Genomic DNA, 18,878 nt, shown 5'->3' on the forward strand with positions numbered 1-18,878 from the left:
ATTTGAAGTCTCTTTAACGCTTCGTTTCGATTACCTAAGCATAGTTTAGTTATATTACGCAAAGTGTGCGTCAAAAGTGACGCTAGATTAGTATGTCGTGTCTCAAGTCTTTTTAACGCGTCGTTTCAATAACCATGCTTATTTCGCGTCACAAGTCTCACTAACGCGTCGTTTCAATTACCATGCTTATGCCGCCTCAAAAGTCTCTTTAGCGCATCGTTCCGATTACCTAAGCATGGTTAGGTTATATTACGCAAAATGTGCGTGAAAAGTGACGCTAGATTAGTATGTCGCCTCTTTAGTCTCTTTAACGCTTCATTTCGATTACCTAAGCATGATTAGGTTATATTACGCAAAGTATGCGTGAAAAGTGACGCTAGATTAGAATGTCGCATCTCAAGTCTCTTTAACGCATCGTTTCAATTACCATGCTTATTTCGCGTCACATGTCTCACTAACGCGTCGTTCCGATTACCTAAGCATGGTTAGGTTATATTACGCAAAGTGTGAGTGAAAAGTGACGCTAGATTAGTATGTAGCGTCTCAAGTTTTTGTAACGCGTCGTTTTGATTACCATGCATGTGTCGCGTCACAAGTCTCTCTAACGCGTCGTTCCGATTACCAAAGCGTTAGGTTATATTACGGAAAGTGTGAGTTAAAAGTGACGCTAGATTACTATGTCGCGTCACAAGTCTCTTTAACGCGTCGTTCCGATTACCTAAGCATGGTTAGGTTATATTACGCAAAGTGTGCGTGAAAAGTGACGCTAGATTAGTAGTATCTCACATCTCAAGTCTCTTTTACGCGTCACAAGTCTCTCTAACGCGTCTTTCCGACTACCTAAGCTTTAGGTTATATTACGAAAAGTGAGTTAAAAGTGACGCTAGATTACTATGTACGCGTCGTTCCGATTACCTAAGCATGGGTAGATTATATTACACAAAGTGTGCGTAAACAGTGATGCTAGATTAGTATGTCATGTTACAAGTCTCTTTAACCCGTCGTTCAGATTACCTAAGCATAGTTAGGTTATATTACGCAAAATGTGCTTGAAATGTGATGCTAGATTAGTATGTAGCGTCACAAGCCTCTTTGACTTGTCGTTTCAATTACCTAAGCATGGTTAGGTTATATTACGCAAGGTGTGCGTGAAAAGTGACGCTAGATTAGTATGTCGCGTCAAAAGTCTCTTTAACTTGTCTTTCCGATTACCTAAGCATAGTTAGGTTATATTACGCAAAGTGTGCGTGAAATGTGACGCTAGATTAGTATGTCGCGTCGCAAGTCTTTTAACTCGTTGTTCCGATTACCTAAGCATGGTCAGGTTATATTACGCAAAGGGTGCGTGAAAAGTGATGCTAGATTAGTATGTCGCGTCTCAAGTATCTTTAACGCGTCGGTCCGTTTACTTCAGCATGGTTAGGTTATATTACGCGAAGTGTGCGTGAAAAGTGACGCTAGATTAGTATGTCGCTTCACAAGTCTCTCTAACGTGTCGTTCCGATTACCTAAGCATGGTTAGGTTTTATTACGCAAAGTGTGCGTGAAAAGTGACGCTAGATTAGTATGTCGCGTCTCAAGTCTCTTTAACTCGTCGTTTCGATTACCTAAGCATGGTTAGGTTATATTATGCAAAGTGTACGTGAAAAGTGACGCTAGATTATAATGTCGCGTCCTAAGTCTCATTAACGCGTCGTTCGATTAACTAAGTATGGTTAGTTTATATTACGGAAAATGTGCGTGAAAAGTGACGCTAGATTCGTATGTTCGCGTCTCAAGTCTCTTTGACGCGTCATTTCAATTACCACGCCTATGTCGCGTTACAAGTCTCACTAACGCGCTGTTCCTATTACCTAAGCATTGTTAGGTTATATTACGCAAAGTGTGCGTGAAAAGTGACGCAAAGTGACGGGACATACTAATCTAGCGTCACCTTTAACGCACACTTTGCGTAATATAACCTAACCATTCTTAGATAATCCGAATGACGCGCTAGAGAGAATTGTGACCCGACATAAGCATGGTAATCGAAACGACGCGTTAAAGAGACTTGAGACGCGACATTCTAATCCAGCGTCACCTTTCACGCACACTTTGCATAATATAGCCTAACCATGCTAAGGCAATCGGAACGACGCGTTTGAGAGACTTATAACGCGACATAAGCATGGTAATTGAAACGACGCGTTATAAAGACTTGAGACGCGACATAGTAATCTAGAGTCATTTTTCAAGCACACTTTGCGTAATATAACCTAACCATGGGTAATCGAAACGACGCGAAAAAGAGACTTGTGACGCGACATAGCAATCTAGCGTCACTTTTAACGCACACTTTCCGTAATATAACCTAACCATGCTTAGGTATCTAGAACGACTCGTTATAGAGACTTGTGAAGCGACATAAGCATGGTAATCAAAACGAAGCATTAAAGAGACTTAAGACGTGACATTATAATCTAGCATCACTTTTCACGCACACTTTGCGTAATATATCCATACCGTGTTTAGCTAATCGGAACGACGCGTTAAAGAGACTTGTGACGCGACATACTAATCTAATGTCATTTTTCACGCACACTTTGCGCAATATAACCTAGCCATGCTTAGGCAATCAGAACGACGCATTGCAGAGACTTGTGACCCGACATACTAATCTAGCGTCACTTTTCACGCACACTTTGCGTAGTATAACCTAACCATGCTTAGGTATCTAGAACGACTTGTTAAAAGACTTGTGATGTGACATTGTAATCTAGCGTCACTATTAACGCACACTTCCGGTAATATAACCTAACCGTGCTTAGGTAATCGGAATGACGCGTTAAAGAGATTTGTGACGCGCATAATCATGGTAATCAAAACGACGCATTAAAGAGACTTGAGAGGCGACATATTAATCTAGCGTCACTTTTCACGCACACTTTGTGTAATATAACCTAATCATGCTTAGGTAATCGGAACGACGTGTTAAAGAGACTGGTGACGCGAGATACTAATCTAGCTTAACTTTTCACGCACACTTTGCGTAATATAGCCTAACCATGCTTAGGTAATCCGAATGCTGCACTAAAAAGACTTGAGACGCGACATACTAATCTAGCTATACTTTGCACGCACACTTTGCGTAATATTACCTAACCATGCTTAGGTAATCGGAACAACGCGTTAGAGAGACTTGAGACGCGACATATTAATAATCTAGCGTCACTTTTCACGCACACTTTCATAATATAACCTAAATATGCTTAGGAAATCGGAATGACGTGTTAAAAAGACCGGTGACGCGACATACTAATCTAGCTGCACTTTTCACGCACACTTCGCATAATATAACCTAACCATGGTTCGGTAATCCGAACGACGCGTTAAAGAGACTTGAAACGCGACATACTAATCTAGCGTAACTTTGCACCCACACTTTGCGTAATACAACCTAACCATGGGTAATCTGAACGACGCGTTTAAGAGACTTTTGACCCGACATAAGCATGGTAATCGAAAAACGATGCATTAAAGAGACTTGAGATGCGACATACAAATCGAGCATCACTTTTCACGCACACTTTGCGTAATATTACCTAACCATACTTAGGTAATCGGACTGACACGTTAAAGAGACTTTAGACTCATACTAATCTAGCGTCACATTTCACGCACACTTTGCATAATATAACCTAACCAGGCTTAGGTAATCGGAAAGACGTGTTAAAAAGACTGGTGAGGCGACATACTAATCTATCTTCCCTTTTCACGCACACTTTGTGTAAAATAACCTAACCGTGCTTAGGTAATCCGAACGACGCATTAAAGAAACTTGGGACACGACATACTAATCTAGATCGGAACGACGCTTTTGAGAGACTTGTGATGATACATAAGCATGGTAATCGAAAACGATGCATTAAACAGACTTGAGATGCGACATACAAATCGAGCGTCACTTTTCACGCACACTTTGCTTAATATAACCTAACCATGCTTAGGTAATCTGACTGACACGTTAAAGAGACTTGAGTCGCGACGTACAAATCTAGTGTCACTTCTCACGCACACTTTGCGTAATATAACCTAACCATGCTTAGGTAATCGGAACAACGTGTTAAAGAGACTGGTGACGCGACATACTAATCTAGCTTCACTTTTCTCGCACACTTTGCATAAAATAACCTAACCATGCTTAGGTAATCCGAACGACGCGTTAAAGAGACTTGAGACACGACATACTAATCTAGTGTTACTTTGCACGCACACTTTGCGTAATATAACCTAACCATGCGTAGGTAATCGGAACGACGCGTTAGAGAGACTTGAGACGCGACATATTAATCTAGCGTCCCTTTTCACGCACACTTTGCGTAATATTACCTAACCATGCCTAGGTAATCGGAACAACGTGTTAAAGAGACTGGTGACGCGACATACTGATCTAGCTTCACTTTTCACGCACACTTTGCGTAATATAACCTAACCATGGTTAGGTAATCTGAACGACGAGTTAAAGAGACTTGAGACGCGACATACTAATCTAGCGTTACAATTTACCCACACTTTGCGTAATATAACCTAACCATGCTTAGGTAATCGGAACGACGCGTTTGAGAGACTTGTGACGCGACATAAGCATGGTAATCGAAAACGATGCATTAAAGAGACTTGAGACGCGACATACAAATCGAGCATCACTTTTCACGCACACTTTGTGTAATATTACCTAACCATGCCTAGGTAATCAGACTGACACGTTAAAGAGACTTGAGATGCGACATACTAATCTAGCGTCACTTTTCACGCTCACTTTGCGTAATATAACCTAACCATGCTTAAGTAATCGAAACGACGTGTTAAAAAGACCGGTGACGCAACATACTAATCTATCTTTACTTTTCACGCACACTTTGCGTAAAATAACCTAACCATGCTTAGGTAATCCGAACGACGCGTTAAAGAGACTTGAGACGCGACATACTAATCTAGCGTTACTTTGCACGCACACTTTGCGTAATATAACCTAACCATGCCTAGGTAATCGGAGCGACGCGTTTTTAGAGACTTGTGACGCGACATACTAATCTAGCGTCACTTTTCACGCACACTTTGCGTAATATAACCAAACCATGCTTACGTAATCAAAACGACGCGTTAAAGATACTTGAGACGCGACAAAATAATCTACTGTGACTTTTCACGCACACTTTGTGTAATATAACCTAACCATGCTTAGTTAATTGGAACAACGCGTTAAAGAGACTTGAGAGGCAACAAACTAATCTAGCGTCACTTTTCACGCACACTTTACGTATTATAACCTAACCATGCTTAGGTAATCGGAACGACGCGCTGAAGTGACTTGTGACGCGACATAGTACTCTACCGTAAATTTTAACGCACACTTTGCGTAATATAACCTAACCATAATTAGGTAATCGGAACGACGCGTTAGAGAGACTTGTGACGCGACATAAGCATGGTATTCGAAACGACGTGTTACTGAGACTTGAGACGCGACATACTAATCTAGCGTCACTTTTCACGCACACTTTGCAACAATGCGTTAAAGAGACTTGTGATGCGATATAGTAATCTAGGTTCACTTTTAACGCAAACTTTCCATAAAATAAACTAAATATGCTTAGGTAATCGGAACGAAGAGTTAGAGAATCGAAACGACATGTTAAAGAGACTTGAGACGCGACATACTAATTTAGAGTCACGTTTCACGCACACTTTGCATAATATAACCTAACCACGCTTAGGTAATCAGAACGACGCGTTAAAGAAACTTGTGATGCGACATAGTGATCTAGCATCACTTTTAACGCATACTTTGCGTAATATAACCAAACCATGCTTAGGTAATCGGGACGACGCGTTAGAGAGACTTGTGACGTGACATAAGCATGGTATTCGAAACAACGGTTGAACACACTTGAGACGTGACATACCAATCTAGCGTCACTTTTTACCCACACTTTGCGTAATATACCTAACCATGCTTAGGTAATCGAAACGACGCGTTAAAGAGACATGAGACGCGACATACTAATCTATTGTCACTTTTAACGCACACTTTGCGTAATATAACTTAATCGTGCTTAGGTAATCGGAACGACGCGTTAAAAAGACTTGAGACACAACATACCAATCTAACCAACACTTTTTCCGCACTATTTGCATAATTTAACCTAGACTTGAGACGCGACATACTAATCTATTTCACTTTTCACGCACTTTTGCGTAGTATAAACTAACCATGCTTAGGTAATTGGAACGATGCGTTAGAGAGACTTGTTACGCGAAATAAGAATGCGACATACTAATCTAGCGTCACTTTTCACGCACACTTTGCGTAATATAACCTAAACCATGCTTAGGTAATATGAAAGACGTGTTAGAGAGACTTGTGACTCGACATACTAATCTAGCGTCACTTTTCACGCACACTTTGAATAATATAACCTAACCATTCTTAGGTAATCGGAACGACTTGTTAGAGAAACTTGTGACACGACATAAGCATGGTAATTGAAACGACGCGTTAAAGAGAGATGAGACACGACATACTAATCTCCCTTTACTTTTCACGCACATTTTGCGTAATATAACCTATCAATGCTTAGGTAATTGGAACGACGCATTAGAGACACTTGTGACGCGACATAAGCATGGTAATCGAACGACGCGTTAAAGAGAGATGAGACGCGACATACTAATCTAGCGTCAATTTTCAGGCACACTTTGCGTAATATAACCTAACCATGCATAAGTAATCGAATCTACGCGTTAAAGAGACTTGAAATGCGACAAAATAATCTAGCGTCACTTTTCACGCACACTTTTCGTAATATAACCTTAACCTTGCTTAGTTAATCGGAACGACGCGTTAGAGAGACTTGTGACGCGACATAGGCATGGTAATCAAAACGACGCGTTAAAGAGAGTTGAGACGCGACATACTAATCTAGCGTCACTTTTCACGCACACTTTGCATAATATAACTTAGCCATGCTTAGGTAATCGGAACGACGCGCTGAAGTGACTTATGACGCGACATAATACTCTACCGTAAATTTTAACACACTTTGCATAATATAACCTAACCATAATTAGGTAATCGGAACGACGCGTAAGAGAGACTTGTGATGCGACATAAGCATGTTATTCGAAACGACGCGTTACTGAGACTTGAGACGCGACATACTAATCTAGCGTTACTTTTCACGCACACTTTGCGTAATATAACCTAACCATTCTATGGTAATCGGAATAATGCGTTAAAGAGACTTGTGATGCGATATAGTTTAGCTTCACTTTTAAAGCAAACTTTCCATAATATAAATATTCTTAGGTAATCGGAACGACGCGTTAGAGAGACTTGTGATGCGACTTAAGCATGGTAATCGAAACAACATGTTAAAGAGACTTGAGATGCGACATACTAATTTAGAGTCACGTTTCACGCACACTTTGCGTAATATAACCTAACCACGCATAGGTAATCAGAACGACGCGTTAAAGAAACTTGTGATGTCACTTTTAACGCATACTTCGCGTAATATAACCAAACCATGCTTCGGTAATCGGGACGACGCGTTAGAGAGACTTGTGACGCGACATAAGCATGGTATATGAAACAACGGGTTAAAGATACTTGGGAAGCGACATACTAATCTTTGTGTAATATACCTAACCATGCTTAGGTAATCAAAACGACGCGTTAAAGAGACATGATACGCGACATACTGATCTATTGTCACTTTTAACGCACACTTTGCGTAATATAACCTAACCGTGCTTAGGTAATCGGAACGACGCGTTAAAAAGACTTGAGACACAACATACCAATCTAACCAACACTTTTTCCGCACTCTTTGCGTAATTTAACCTAACCATGCTTAGGTAATCGGAACTACGCGTCAAAAAGACTTGAGACGCGACATAGTAATCTATTTCACTTTTCACGCATTTTTGCGTGATATAATAACCATGCTTAGGTAATTGGAACGATGCGTTAGAGAGACTTGTGACGCGAAATAAGAATGCTAATGAAACGATGCCTTCAAGAGACATTAGATGCGACATACTGATCTAGCGTCACTTTTCACGCACACTTTGCGTAATATAACCTAATCATGCTTAGATAATAGGAAGGACGCGTTAGAGAGACTTGTGACGGGACATACTAATCTAGCGTCACTTTTCACGCACACTTTGAATAATATAACCTAACCATTCTTAGGTAATCGGAACGACTTGTTAGAGAAACTTGTGACACGACATAAGCATGATAATTGAAACAACAAGTTAAAGAGAGATGAGACACGGCATACTAATCTCGCTTTACTTTTCACGCACATTTTGCGTAATATAACCTATCAATGCTTAGTGATACAGGTCGATCTTAAAGGGTCGCCCGTACTGTTTTTCCTGCACAAGTAACAAATATAAGCTCAAAGGACCTCTGGCTTGCTCAGCCTGAAAGCCACTCTGATGCTTAAGTCAGAGAGGGTTTTTTGGTAGGTAAATGAATGTAAGAGTATTTAAGTCTTATTTGTGCTTACCCTTCTCAGCATTCGGTGGCTTCCTTTTATAATGAGTTTAAGGCGGTTGTTATCTGGTAAATCGTGGGTTTGTCCCACGATTATTGATAATGGTGAAGGCACGTTCCCGATTATCCCGGGTAGTGGGTGTCAGGGAACGGAGTGGATGAGGTCGTCTAGATGGCAGACCTGGATAAGTCCGCCCGAGACAGATGTTGGGCGAGCATAGCATTCGTTAGGCGATGCTTGGAGTTCTGATATTATTAGGGCGGTATCAGATGTCCCCCCCCTGTAATCTTGCTAAGTCAAAGACTTGAAGCGCCAAATTTCAAAATTCGAATTTCCGAAATTTTCGAAATGATTCGAATTCCAAACGTTTTCTTCAACGGTTACAAATTTGAAGCGTTTTCTGACTATAAAAGAACGCGACTTTTGGTTTTTCATTGATTATTTCGAGGAGTTTCCTGCTGTCAGGCATTCGAGTGTCTAACTTGGCGTATAAAAGAGGTACTTATTCTTTAATTTGAAATCTTTTACTCTTGATTTTTCTTTCTGATTCTCTACTTCTGTTGATTTATTTCTCCAGCCAGGCTTTCTTCGAGTTTCATAGCACCAGACTTTCTCTTTTCATCAGTAAGTGGCTTAGCTATTTTTGTTTGTCTTCTTGTTTCCTTCTTCTTGTTTGCTTTCAGATAGTATATTTTTAGGATGTCTACATTAAAGGTTTCTGTGTCTTCCCCTTCTTCTTCCTCTTCTTCTGAGAGTTCTGCCAGTGACCCTACTTACCCTGTTCCTCTTGCTACCCTCGTTGAGTTGTCATCTGACGAGGAAGGGTTGTCTCAGAAGGTGATCCCTGATAGTGAGGAGGGTGTTGATGACAGAGAGCCAGAGGGCGGGGCTCCCCTTGAGGATGCTGGTGAAGATGAGGCCGGAGATGGTGGACTGGGTGATGACGAAGGGGACGAGGAGGATTTTGTTTTTAAGAGACGTAAAGTCTCCTCTGGGACATCTTCTAGTAGGAAAAAACCCTTGTCTGAGTGGACCATCAGTCTGGGTCAAGAAGCCCTTGTATGGATTAGGGCGAGGTACGAAATTCCCCCCTTCATTGGCCTTCGGATTCCATCTGAGGGTTCGGCTGTTAGCCAGGTCTTAAAGGATGATGAACAGTTGCTTTTTGTTGAAGATTTTGAGGCGGGTTTGAGGCTACCACTCGATCTCTTCACCCAAGAAGTGTTCGATAATTTTAAGATCCCCTTAGGTCAACTCCACCCTAACGCCCATCGTCATTTGACAGGAGTTTTTATTCGCGGACTCCAACTGAAGAGACAGGTGGGTTACGAGATTGTTAGGGCGATCTATTCTTTGGGGAGGAAGAAAAGCGATGAGTTCTTCTATTTGCAGCCCGGAAGATCTCCCTTCACTGGCCTTCCCAATTCTTTGAAGCGGTGGAAAGGTTCCTTTGTTATTGCCAAGAAGGAAGGGGGTTGGGGTTCCATTCCGAATGTTTTTGTGGAAGGGCCCCTAAAGTTGGAAAAGGCGAACCTGAGCGAGGCTGATAAAGAGACGTTGCGTCTGCTTCGAGGTGGCACTAAGGTGCACGTAGTGAATCTGATAGATTCCTACTTTGGCTGGGACCAAAGTGTTGCCTCCAAGAGAAATAGGAGAGTGCAGGGTGGAAAAAGGGGGAAGAGGAAGAAGAGTGAGGATAAGAGGGAGACATCGCCTGATAATGGAGATGAGTTCCCTGACATGGGAGAACCACTTCTTTCTTCCCCTCTTAATATTTCTTCTATGCCTCTTAGTCCTTCTGGTACCTTGTTTGTGCCATGAAGCTTTTATTTTCTTTAATTTTTGTGAGGCGTTTTCTGAATTTTGTTTACTTTGACTTTTCAGTGCCGAACTTCAAGGAGCTTCAGCAGAAGGTCATGGAGGATAGGAAAGCTCGCCGAGAGGCTCGAGAGAGGGAGGCCCTTCCCCAAGCTGTTCCCAAGCCGATTTCTGAGGCTAAGAAGGCGCCTGCCAAGAAAGGAGGCGATGTTCCTTCTACGGCTGGAAGCAAACCCCCTTCTTCTCAGAAGGGTGATGAATCTGCTCCCACTCCTAGGGTGGTGCTGCCAGGCTTCCAAATAAAGGAACCTGTCGCAAGCCCTCCTCCTCCTGCTGTTCCCTCTTACACCGGTAAGGGGAAGGATAAGATGGAGGTTCCTGCGAAGGAGAAGCATTCCAGGTCCCTTCCTTTGGCTCCCCAAACTGCCCCGGCTGCTTCGACCGGCAGCAAAAGGCGAGCTCCTTCTTCAGGGGGCGAAGATGCTGAGGGGGAAGGACCCTCTATGAAAAGGCCCAGGAGGGATGTAATGGTGACTCAGGTCGACCTGCTCCTTCAGAAGTATGGGGTCGATGCTACTGTGCGTTGTCCTGCCGTTGCCCACGACATCTTCCGGGGTTCCTGCTGCCCTTCGGATGTTGATTACTATTTGAAGAGGCCGGACAACGTACTGATGGACGATTGTTTCTCTAACCTGGCAAAGGTGATTATTTTCTAACCTTTTAATTCGCCTTTTTCCTCCTGTTATGGTTATTTTCTAACTCAGCTTTATTTTATGTTTAGGTTGCCTATGCCATCCGTCAATATCGCTCCAACCGTCTAAATGACGATGAGATGCATGTGAAGATAAAGACGGAGTACAAACTTCTGAAGGGAAAGTATGACTCCCTTCGCAGTGAACATGGCGGGTGCACTCAGAAGCTGGACTCTCTTCGTGCTGATGTGGATAGGTTATCCAGAGAGAGGGAGAGTGCTGTGAAGCAGCAGCGTGTGCTGTCTGAGGAGGTCGCCCGCCTTAAGAAGGAAAATAAGAATCTGGCGGCAGAGGTGGTGTTGAAAGGTACTGACTATGACGATCTCAAGAAGGAGTTCGACACCACCGTCACGGCCCTTAATGAAAAAGTCTCTGTTGCTGAGAAGAGGCTTTATTTGAAGCGGGGCAGGCTGATTCGTGAGAAGGAGAGGCGTCGCCGAAACACCGCCCAGCTAGCCAATGATCTGACTGACTTCACTGAAGCCATCGTGGGTACCTATTTGGAGCGTCACCCTGAGGGGGACGTTGAATTCTTATATGGCTTTCCCGAGGGGGTTAACAGTGAGAGTGAGCCAGATTCTCCCCAAGACTTGTTTGTCTCTATCAAGCCTGAGAAGGGTGAGAATGCTGCTGAGGTTGCTGAGCAGTCTGTCTCAGCGGCCAGTGATTCTGTCAAGGTTGGCGAGGGGCCACCTGTACCTGGTTTGGGGGGTAGTCCTGAGGAGAAGGACTTCGGCTTGCTTATATCTTCGGAGCGGCCTTTTGCTGCTCTGGACTTATTGGATCGGCCTTCTGATCTGGAGTCTATCCTTCCAGGGTCCGATCCTCTTAGTCTTGCCGATGTTCCTTCTCCCACCCGTTCTGGCAACATTCATGTTGATGCTTCTTCTTCAGCCAGGCGGGGTTCGCAGGAGGGGCTATCTGTCCCAAATATTTTGGAGGGGAACAAGGAGGCTGCCCCGGAGAAGGTTGAGCCAGAGGTCAAGCTTTAGATTCCTCCTTCTCCCTTTAGTTTTTGTATAGGAATAATTTTCCTTTTTCATTTTTTTTTTATTTTGTCCTTGTAACTTTTTCGGAGGGCGTATTTTACCCTCTTTTTAATATATATATATTTCTTTATTCTGCTCTTTTTGCATTTTTATTTGGCGATGTTTGCTTAGATCGCATGTATTTATTGTTTCCTTTGTGGGGTTGAACTCGTCAGTTCCCCCTTTTTTGGAAATATTTTGGTTAAACAATAATTCTTAGATGTAAGATAATATCTGTGAAATTTCCTTGTCCAAGCAAGGGTAAATTAATATATACTTTGTAGAACTGTGAATACAATACTGTGATCGAAACAATCACTTGAAGGAATTAAAATGTAGTACTGTGATGAAATATCACTTGGAGGAATTTGAAATACAATGCTGTGATGGAATATCACTTGGAGGAATTTAAATGCATACATACTAAATGACTAATCATGCTGAGAGGTGAAGCACTGTTGCTAAATTTTCCTTAAGTTGTTGGCGTTCCATGCTCTGGGTATGGTTATTCCCATGGAGTTGGTGAGTTTGAATGTTCCTTCTTTAATGACCTTGCTGATGGTGTAAGGTCCTTCCCAATTTGGTTGCAGCTTTCCGGTCCCTGCTGCTCCCTTCATAACTTCGGTCTTTCTCATGACGAGGTCGCCTAATTCGAACTTTCTTTTTTTCACATGGCTGTTGAAATGTCTTGCCATTTTCTGTCTGTAGGCTTCCATCCTGATATCTGATCTGTTGATCTTTTCGTCCAAGAGGTCCAGATTGTTCCTGAGCTCTGCTTCATTTTCAACTAAGTTTAGTTGGTTGTCTTCTGTCCTTGGCGTGGGTGCGCCGATCTCTACAGGAATTACAGCCTCCGTTCCATAGGCTAGGGCGAATGGAGTTTCGCCCGTTGATTCTCTAGGGGTGGTACGGTAGTTCCATAGGACGCTGTAGAGTTCTTCTACCCATCTTCCTTTGCACTCGTCTAGTCTTCTTTTTAGTCCGGCCAGTAGGATTCTGTTAGCCACTTCGGTTTGCCCATTTGATTGTGGATGGTAAACCGAAGTGAACCTTAGGTCGATCTGATACTCGGCACAAAACTTCCTAAACTTTGCTGAGTCGAACTGCTTTCCGTTGTCTGTGATTAACACCTTCGGTATTCCAAACCTGCACAAGATAGATCTAAAGAAAAAGTTAGTTATGCGTTGCTGGGTGATTTTTGCCAGTGGTTCTGCCTCTATCCACTTGGTGAAGTGGTCGATTGCCACTACCAGGAACTTTTGTTGTCCTGTGGCCAAAGGGAGAGGTCCCAGGATGTCCATACCCCACTGGGCGAACGGCCATGCACTGCCGATGGGTTTCATTTCTGAGGCTTGCTTTCTTGGTATCAAAGCATGTTGCTGGCAAGGCCAGCATCCTCTTACCAGCGTTGTTGCTTGTTCTTTCATCGAGGGCCAATAATAGCCTTGTAGCAGGGCTTTCCTGACCAGAGTTGATGCTCCATCGTGTGCTCCGCAGGTTCCTTCGTGTAGTTCTCTCATGATGTACTCTCCTTCTCTTTTGTTTACACATTTTAGCCAGGGATGGGTGAATGACCGCTTGTACAGCTGGCCATTGTATATTCTGAACTTTGATGATAGTACCACTATTCTTTTAGCTTCCTTTCTGTCCTCCGGAAGTGTTCCATCAGCTAAGTATGCTGTGAGGGGAGTCATCCAGTTTTCTTCCTCTTCTTCCACTATCAGCATTTCGCCTTCTTCGATTTCTCCTTGGAAGCTAGGCTGTCGTTTAATTTCATGAGGGATATTTCTCATCGAATCGTAATTCTTTGTTGCTGCCCACTTTGCCAATTCGTCTGATCTTCCATTCATTGCTCTGGGTATTTGCTGTAACGACCAGGATCGCCCATTATCGGCAAAGAAGGTTTTGGCTTGCTTGGCGTATTTCTTCAATGTAGCTTCCTTTACTTCGAAGTTCCCTGAGACTTGGTTCACGACCAGTTGTGAATCACTGTAGATCTGGGCTTCGGAGATATTGAGCTCTTCGCATAATTGCAACCCTGTTATCAGCGCCTCATATTCCGCAACATTGTTGGAAGCTGGAAATTCGAGTCTTGCTGAGTATTCCATTTGGATTCTTCCTGGTCCTTTGAGCACGACTCCGATGCCCGCTCCTTCTCCGCAAACTGCTCCATCGACGTGTATCTCCCAGGGAGTCGTTTTGTCCTCCATGGGTTCTTTGAATGTTAATTCTGCGAAGAAGTCGGCTAGTGCTTGAGCTTTCAGTGCTTTTCGAGCTTCATAGATAACGCCCAGGCTTCCTATTTTGACGGCCCATTCTGCTATGCGTCCACTTGTCTCTGCCTTCTGGAGGATTTTTCGTAATGGTTGGTCGGTTCGTACAATGACTTGGTGTCCTTCGAAGTAATGTCGGAGCTTGATGGTGGCGGTGTATACGCACAGCGCCAGCTTTTCCAACTTCGGGTATCTCAGCTCCGCATCTCTGAGTACTTTGCTAATGTAGTAGATCGGGTATTGTTCTCCTCCTTTTTCCGATACCAATACTCCTGCTATTGTTTCGTCAGAGCAAGAGATGTATAAATATAACACGTCGCCCGGATCTGGTCTCGCCAAAAGTGGGGGCGAGGATAGGAAGCTTTTCAATTCCTCAAACGCCTGCTAGCATTCTGCTGTCCATGTGAAGTTCTTGATCTGTTTCAGGGTTTTGAAGAAAGGCAGGCATCGTTTTGCCGAGCAGGACATGAACCGACCTAGAGCCGTGATCCGGCCGTTGAGCTTCTGGACTTCATGTATGCTCCGTGGCGGTGTCATTTTTAAGACCGCTTCGATTTTATCTGGGTTAGCCTCAATACCCCGCTGAGAGACCATGTATCCCAAGAACTTGCCTGCCGGTACTCCGAATACGCACTTTTCCGGATTGAGTTTTAGCTGGTATCTCTTTAGCGTCTCTAGGACTATCTTCACATCTGTTGGGTGGTCTTCAGCTCGGATGCTTTTGATGATCATGTCATCCACATAAACTTCCATGTGTTTTCCTATCTGATCTCTGAATATTGAGTTCACCAGCCGCTGATATGTGGCTCCTGCGTTCTTCAGACCGAAGGGCATCATCTTGTAACAAAATAATCCCTGGTCCGTTATGAAGGCCGTCTTCTCCTGGTCCTCAGGTGCCATGGGTATCTGATGATATCCCGCCTTGGCATCTAGGAATGTATAGAGGGCGTGACCTGCTGTGGAGTCTACTAACTGATCAATGTGTGGAAGCGGGAAACTATCTTTGGGACATGCTTTATTCAGATCTGTGAAGTCCACACACATTCGGTAAGTGCCATTGGACTTTTTTACCATCACCACATTTGCTACCCACTTGGGGTAGTAGGCGTCTTTGATCACGTTTGCTGCTTTTAACCGGGCGACCTCTTCTGCGATGGCGAGTTGTTTTTCGGGTGAGTGCCTTCTCTTCTTCTGTATCACTGCCTTCGCGTCGGTCGCTATGTTTAACCGATGACATATGACGTCCGGGTCTACTCCGATCAATTCGTCTGTTGTCCAGGCAAAGGAGTCTCCAAGCGATCTGAGGTTTTCTGTCAGAGATCGTTTGATTTCTTCTTCTAGCTCATCTCCAACTTCTATCTCCTTTCCTGGGGATAATTCGATTTTCGCGGTTCGCCCATAATGCTCCGCCCTTTCCTTCTTCTCTGGAGGTTCCATTGTTAGTACTGGCAAGGTTATATGTACTTTCCTGAGAGCTGTAAAGTATGCTTCTCTGGCTGACTTTTGGCATCCTCTGACTTCGGCATCGCCTTCTCTGGTTGGGATTTTCATTAGTAGGTACCTCATGCAAATGGATGCGCACGTATCGTGCAAAAGTGGCCTTCCGAGAATTGCGTTGTATGCGAAGTCCATATTGACCACCATGAATTCTGCTCGGATCTCTTTGTAGATCTCTCCATCCCCCAGTTGGATGTTTATCTCCAGTGATTCTTCCACCTGTACAGATTTGCCTCCTAGTCCCACCAGTGGAGTAGAGACATGTGTCAAATTTTCTTTCTTGAGTCCAATTCTGCCGAACACCTCCATTGTGATCATGTTTACCGAACTTCCCGTGTCTACAAGCATCCGAGATACTTCGAAATTGTTGAGTCGCCCCTTGACAACTAGGGCGTCCTCATGGGGGACTGATAAGCCATGACTATCGCCCTCCGAAAAAGATACGCTTCTGAATTTCTTAGCATTTGGCGCACCTGGGCTAACTGAGTAGACTGTTCTTGCAGCTTTCTTTCTTGTAGTATTGCTGTCTCCTCCGGTCGATCCGCCCATTATTACGTTAACCACGCCTGCTGGCTCTGGTCTGGGTCTTCTGGCGGTTTCTTCTTTCCGCTCTTTCTTTCTTTCTGACTCCGTCTCTCTGGCTTCGGTGTCCCTTTTTACGAACTGGGAAAGGGATCCCCTTTCTATCAGCTTCTCTATCTCCTCCTTCAGGTGCCAGCATTCATCTGTGGTGTGGCCGTTATCTCTGTGAAATTCACAGTATTTGCTGTTGTCTCTTTTGCTGGCTGATGCAGCGTTCATCTTCCTTGGCCATCTGACCTTCTCTCGGCTGTCTTTTACCCAAAACAGTACGTTGGTTCTGGTCGTGTTCAGGGGCGTATATCGCCTATCTTCGTCTTTTTTTCTTTTATTTCTGAAATGGTCGTTGCCTTTTTCTCCGAACCTCTTTCCTGTGGGCGATCTGTCCCCATTTCTTCTTTCCGCAAACGTTCGTTCTTCTACTCGTCCGAGGCGATTCTCTATCTCTCTCTGGCCATCATCCACTCTGATCTGTGTATGTGCGAAGGTCATCAGTGTGGTAAATGATTTTGGTGATTTAGCCAACAATTCCTTTCGTAGGTCGGAGTTGGTAGTTCCATTGAGTAATGCTGTGTAGGCGATCTCCTGGCTCAGGTCTTCTATCTGCATCGCCTCCTTATTGAATCTTTCTACATACTTCCTGAGTGTCTCTCCTTCCCATTGCATGATGGCCAGCAGGTCTGTGGACAGCTTCTTTTGAGGGATGCATGCTAAGAATCTAGCCTGGAAAAGTCCTGAGAATTGTTTGAACGTCAGCACTGATCCTGGCTTTAAACTCTGGTACCATTCCTGCGCCAGACCTTTTAAGGTAGTAGGAAAAAGTTTGCATAGTACGTGATCTAAGTTTGTCTGAACATTGATCACCGCTTGGAATTTGTGAATGTGGCTCTTGGGACAGCCTGTTCCATCGTATGATTCCAAATTTGGAGGGTATCTGAACTTTGTAGGGAACTCGTGAGAGATGATGAAATCTGCAAGTGGTGAGTCACTTCGAAGAGAGATGTCTACGCCTTCACATCTTATTCCAAGCCTGCTCATGACTTGGCGGACTTTTTCCTCCAGATGCTCTTCTCCGCCTTTGAGGGTGTGTTGTTCATCCATCCAACGTTCTTCGTCTGGAATTACTATGGGGGCGTTTTGTTTCTTTGCTGAATTTTCCGGGGCACCTTCCTCTCGCATCGGTTCTTTTCCCTTGTCCATGGTCGATGTTGACTTCTGTACTGGTGATTTCGCTGATCCCTGCTCTGGCGACTTTAACGAGATACTCTGTTTGATGTCTTTGAGTAGACTGGTGATTTCTAGGAAAGCCTTGAACATTGCTTGGTTGTTGATTGGCTCTTCCTCAGGTGCTATGGCTATCGGAGGTATCGTCTGTCTTATCGCCAGGGGGTCGCTGGTTTCTCCTTCTTCGCTGGTTGGGGGGAACAGATTTAGGGCCGGTGGTTCTGTTTCCCTGTCTTCTCTGTTGGTAGCTGGTAGAGTGTTATCTCGTAGGGGATCCATTCTTGAAAAAGCAAATTCTGAAAAAGTATCTAAAAGGAACGACGAAACTGATAAGTTCCACGCTCACCGCACCAAATGATACAGGTCGATCTTAAAGGGTCGCCCGTACTGTTTTTCCTGCACAAGTAACAAATATAAGCTCAAAGGACCTCAGGCTTGCTCAGCCTGAAAGCCACTCCGATGCTTAAGTCAGAGAGGGTTTTTTGGTAGGTAAATGAATGTAAGAGTATTTAAGTCTGATTTGTGCTTACCCTTCTCAGCATTCGGTGGCTTCCTTTTATAATGAGTTTAAGGCGGTTGTTATCTGGTAAATCATGGGTTTGTCCCACGATTATTGATAATGGTGAAGGCACGTTCCCGATTATCCCGGGTAGTGGGTGTCAGGGAACGGAGTGGATGAGGTCGTCTAGATGGCAGACCTGGATAAGTCCGCCCGAGACAGATGTTGGGCGAGCATAGCATTCGTTAGGCGATGCTTGGAGTTCTGATATTATTAGGGCGGTATCACTTAGGTAATTGGAACGACGCGTTGGAGAGACTTGTGACGGGACATAAGCATGGTGTAATCGAACGACGCGTTAAGGAGAGATGAGACGCGACATACTAATCTAGCGTCACTTTTCACGCACAATTTGAGTAATATAACCTTACCATGCATAAGTAATCGAAACTACGCGTTAAAGAGACTTGAGATGCGACAAACTAATCTAGCGTCACTTTTCACGCACACTTTGCGTAATATAACCTAACCTTGCTTAGTTAATCGAAACAGTGCGTTAACGTGAGCCACCACATACTAATCTAGCGTCAATTTTCACGCACACTTTGCGTAATATAACCTAACCATGCTTAAATAATCGAAACGACGCGTTAAAAAGA

The 18,878-nt window shown here is 43.8% G+C and overlaps 1 protein-coding gene across 1 annotated transcript; it reads right to left on the reverse strand.

The window, feature by feature from the left end:
* Positions 1-12,608: 12,608 nt before the first annotated feature.
* Positions 12,609-17,696, reverse strand: LOC126681765 (uncharacterized). The gene is made up of 2 exons (XM_050377314.1): positions 14,810-17,696; positions 12,609-14,695 (listed from the first exon to the last, which is right to left on the reverse strand). Exons 1-2 carry the CDS (start codon positions 17,694-17,696, stop codon positions 12,609-12,611), a joined length of 4,974 nt encoding a protein of 1,657 aa, XP_050233271.1.
* Between the last annotated feature and the right edge of the window lie 1,182 nt (positions 17,697-18,878).

This window comes from Mercurialis annua, linkage group LG5 (genome assembly GCF_937616625.2).
Source record: "Mercurialis annua linkage group LG5, ddMerAnnu1.2, whole genome shotgun sequence".
NCBI lineage: Eukaryota > Viridiplantae > Streptophyta > Magnoliopsida > Malpighiales > Euphorbiaceae > Mercurialis > Mercurialis annua.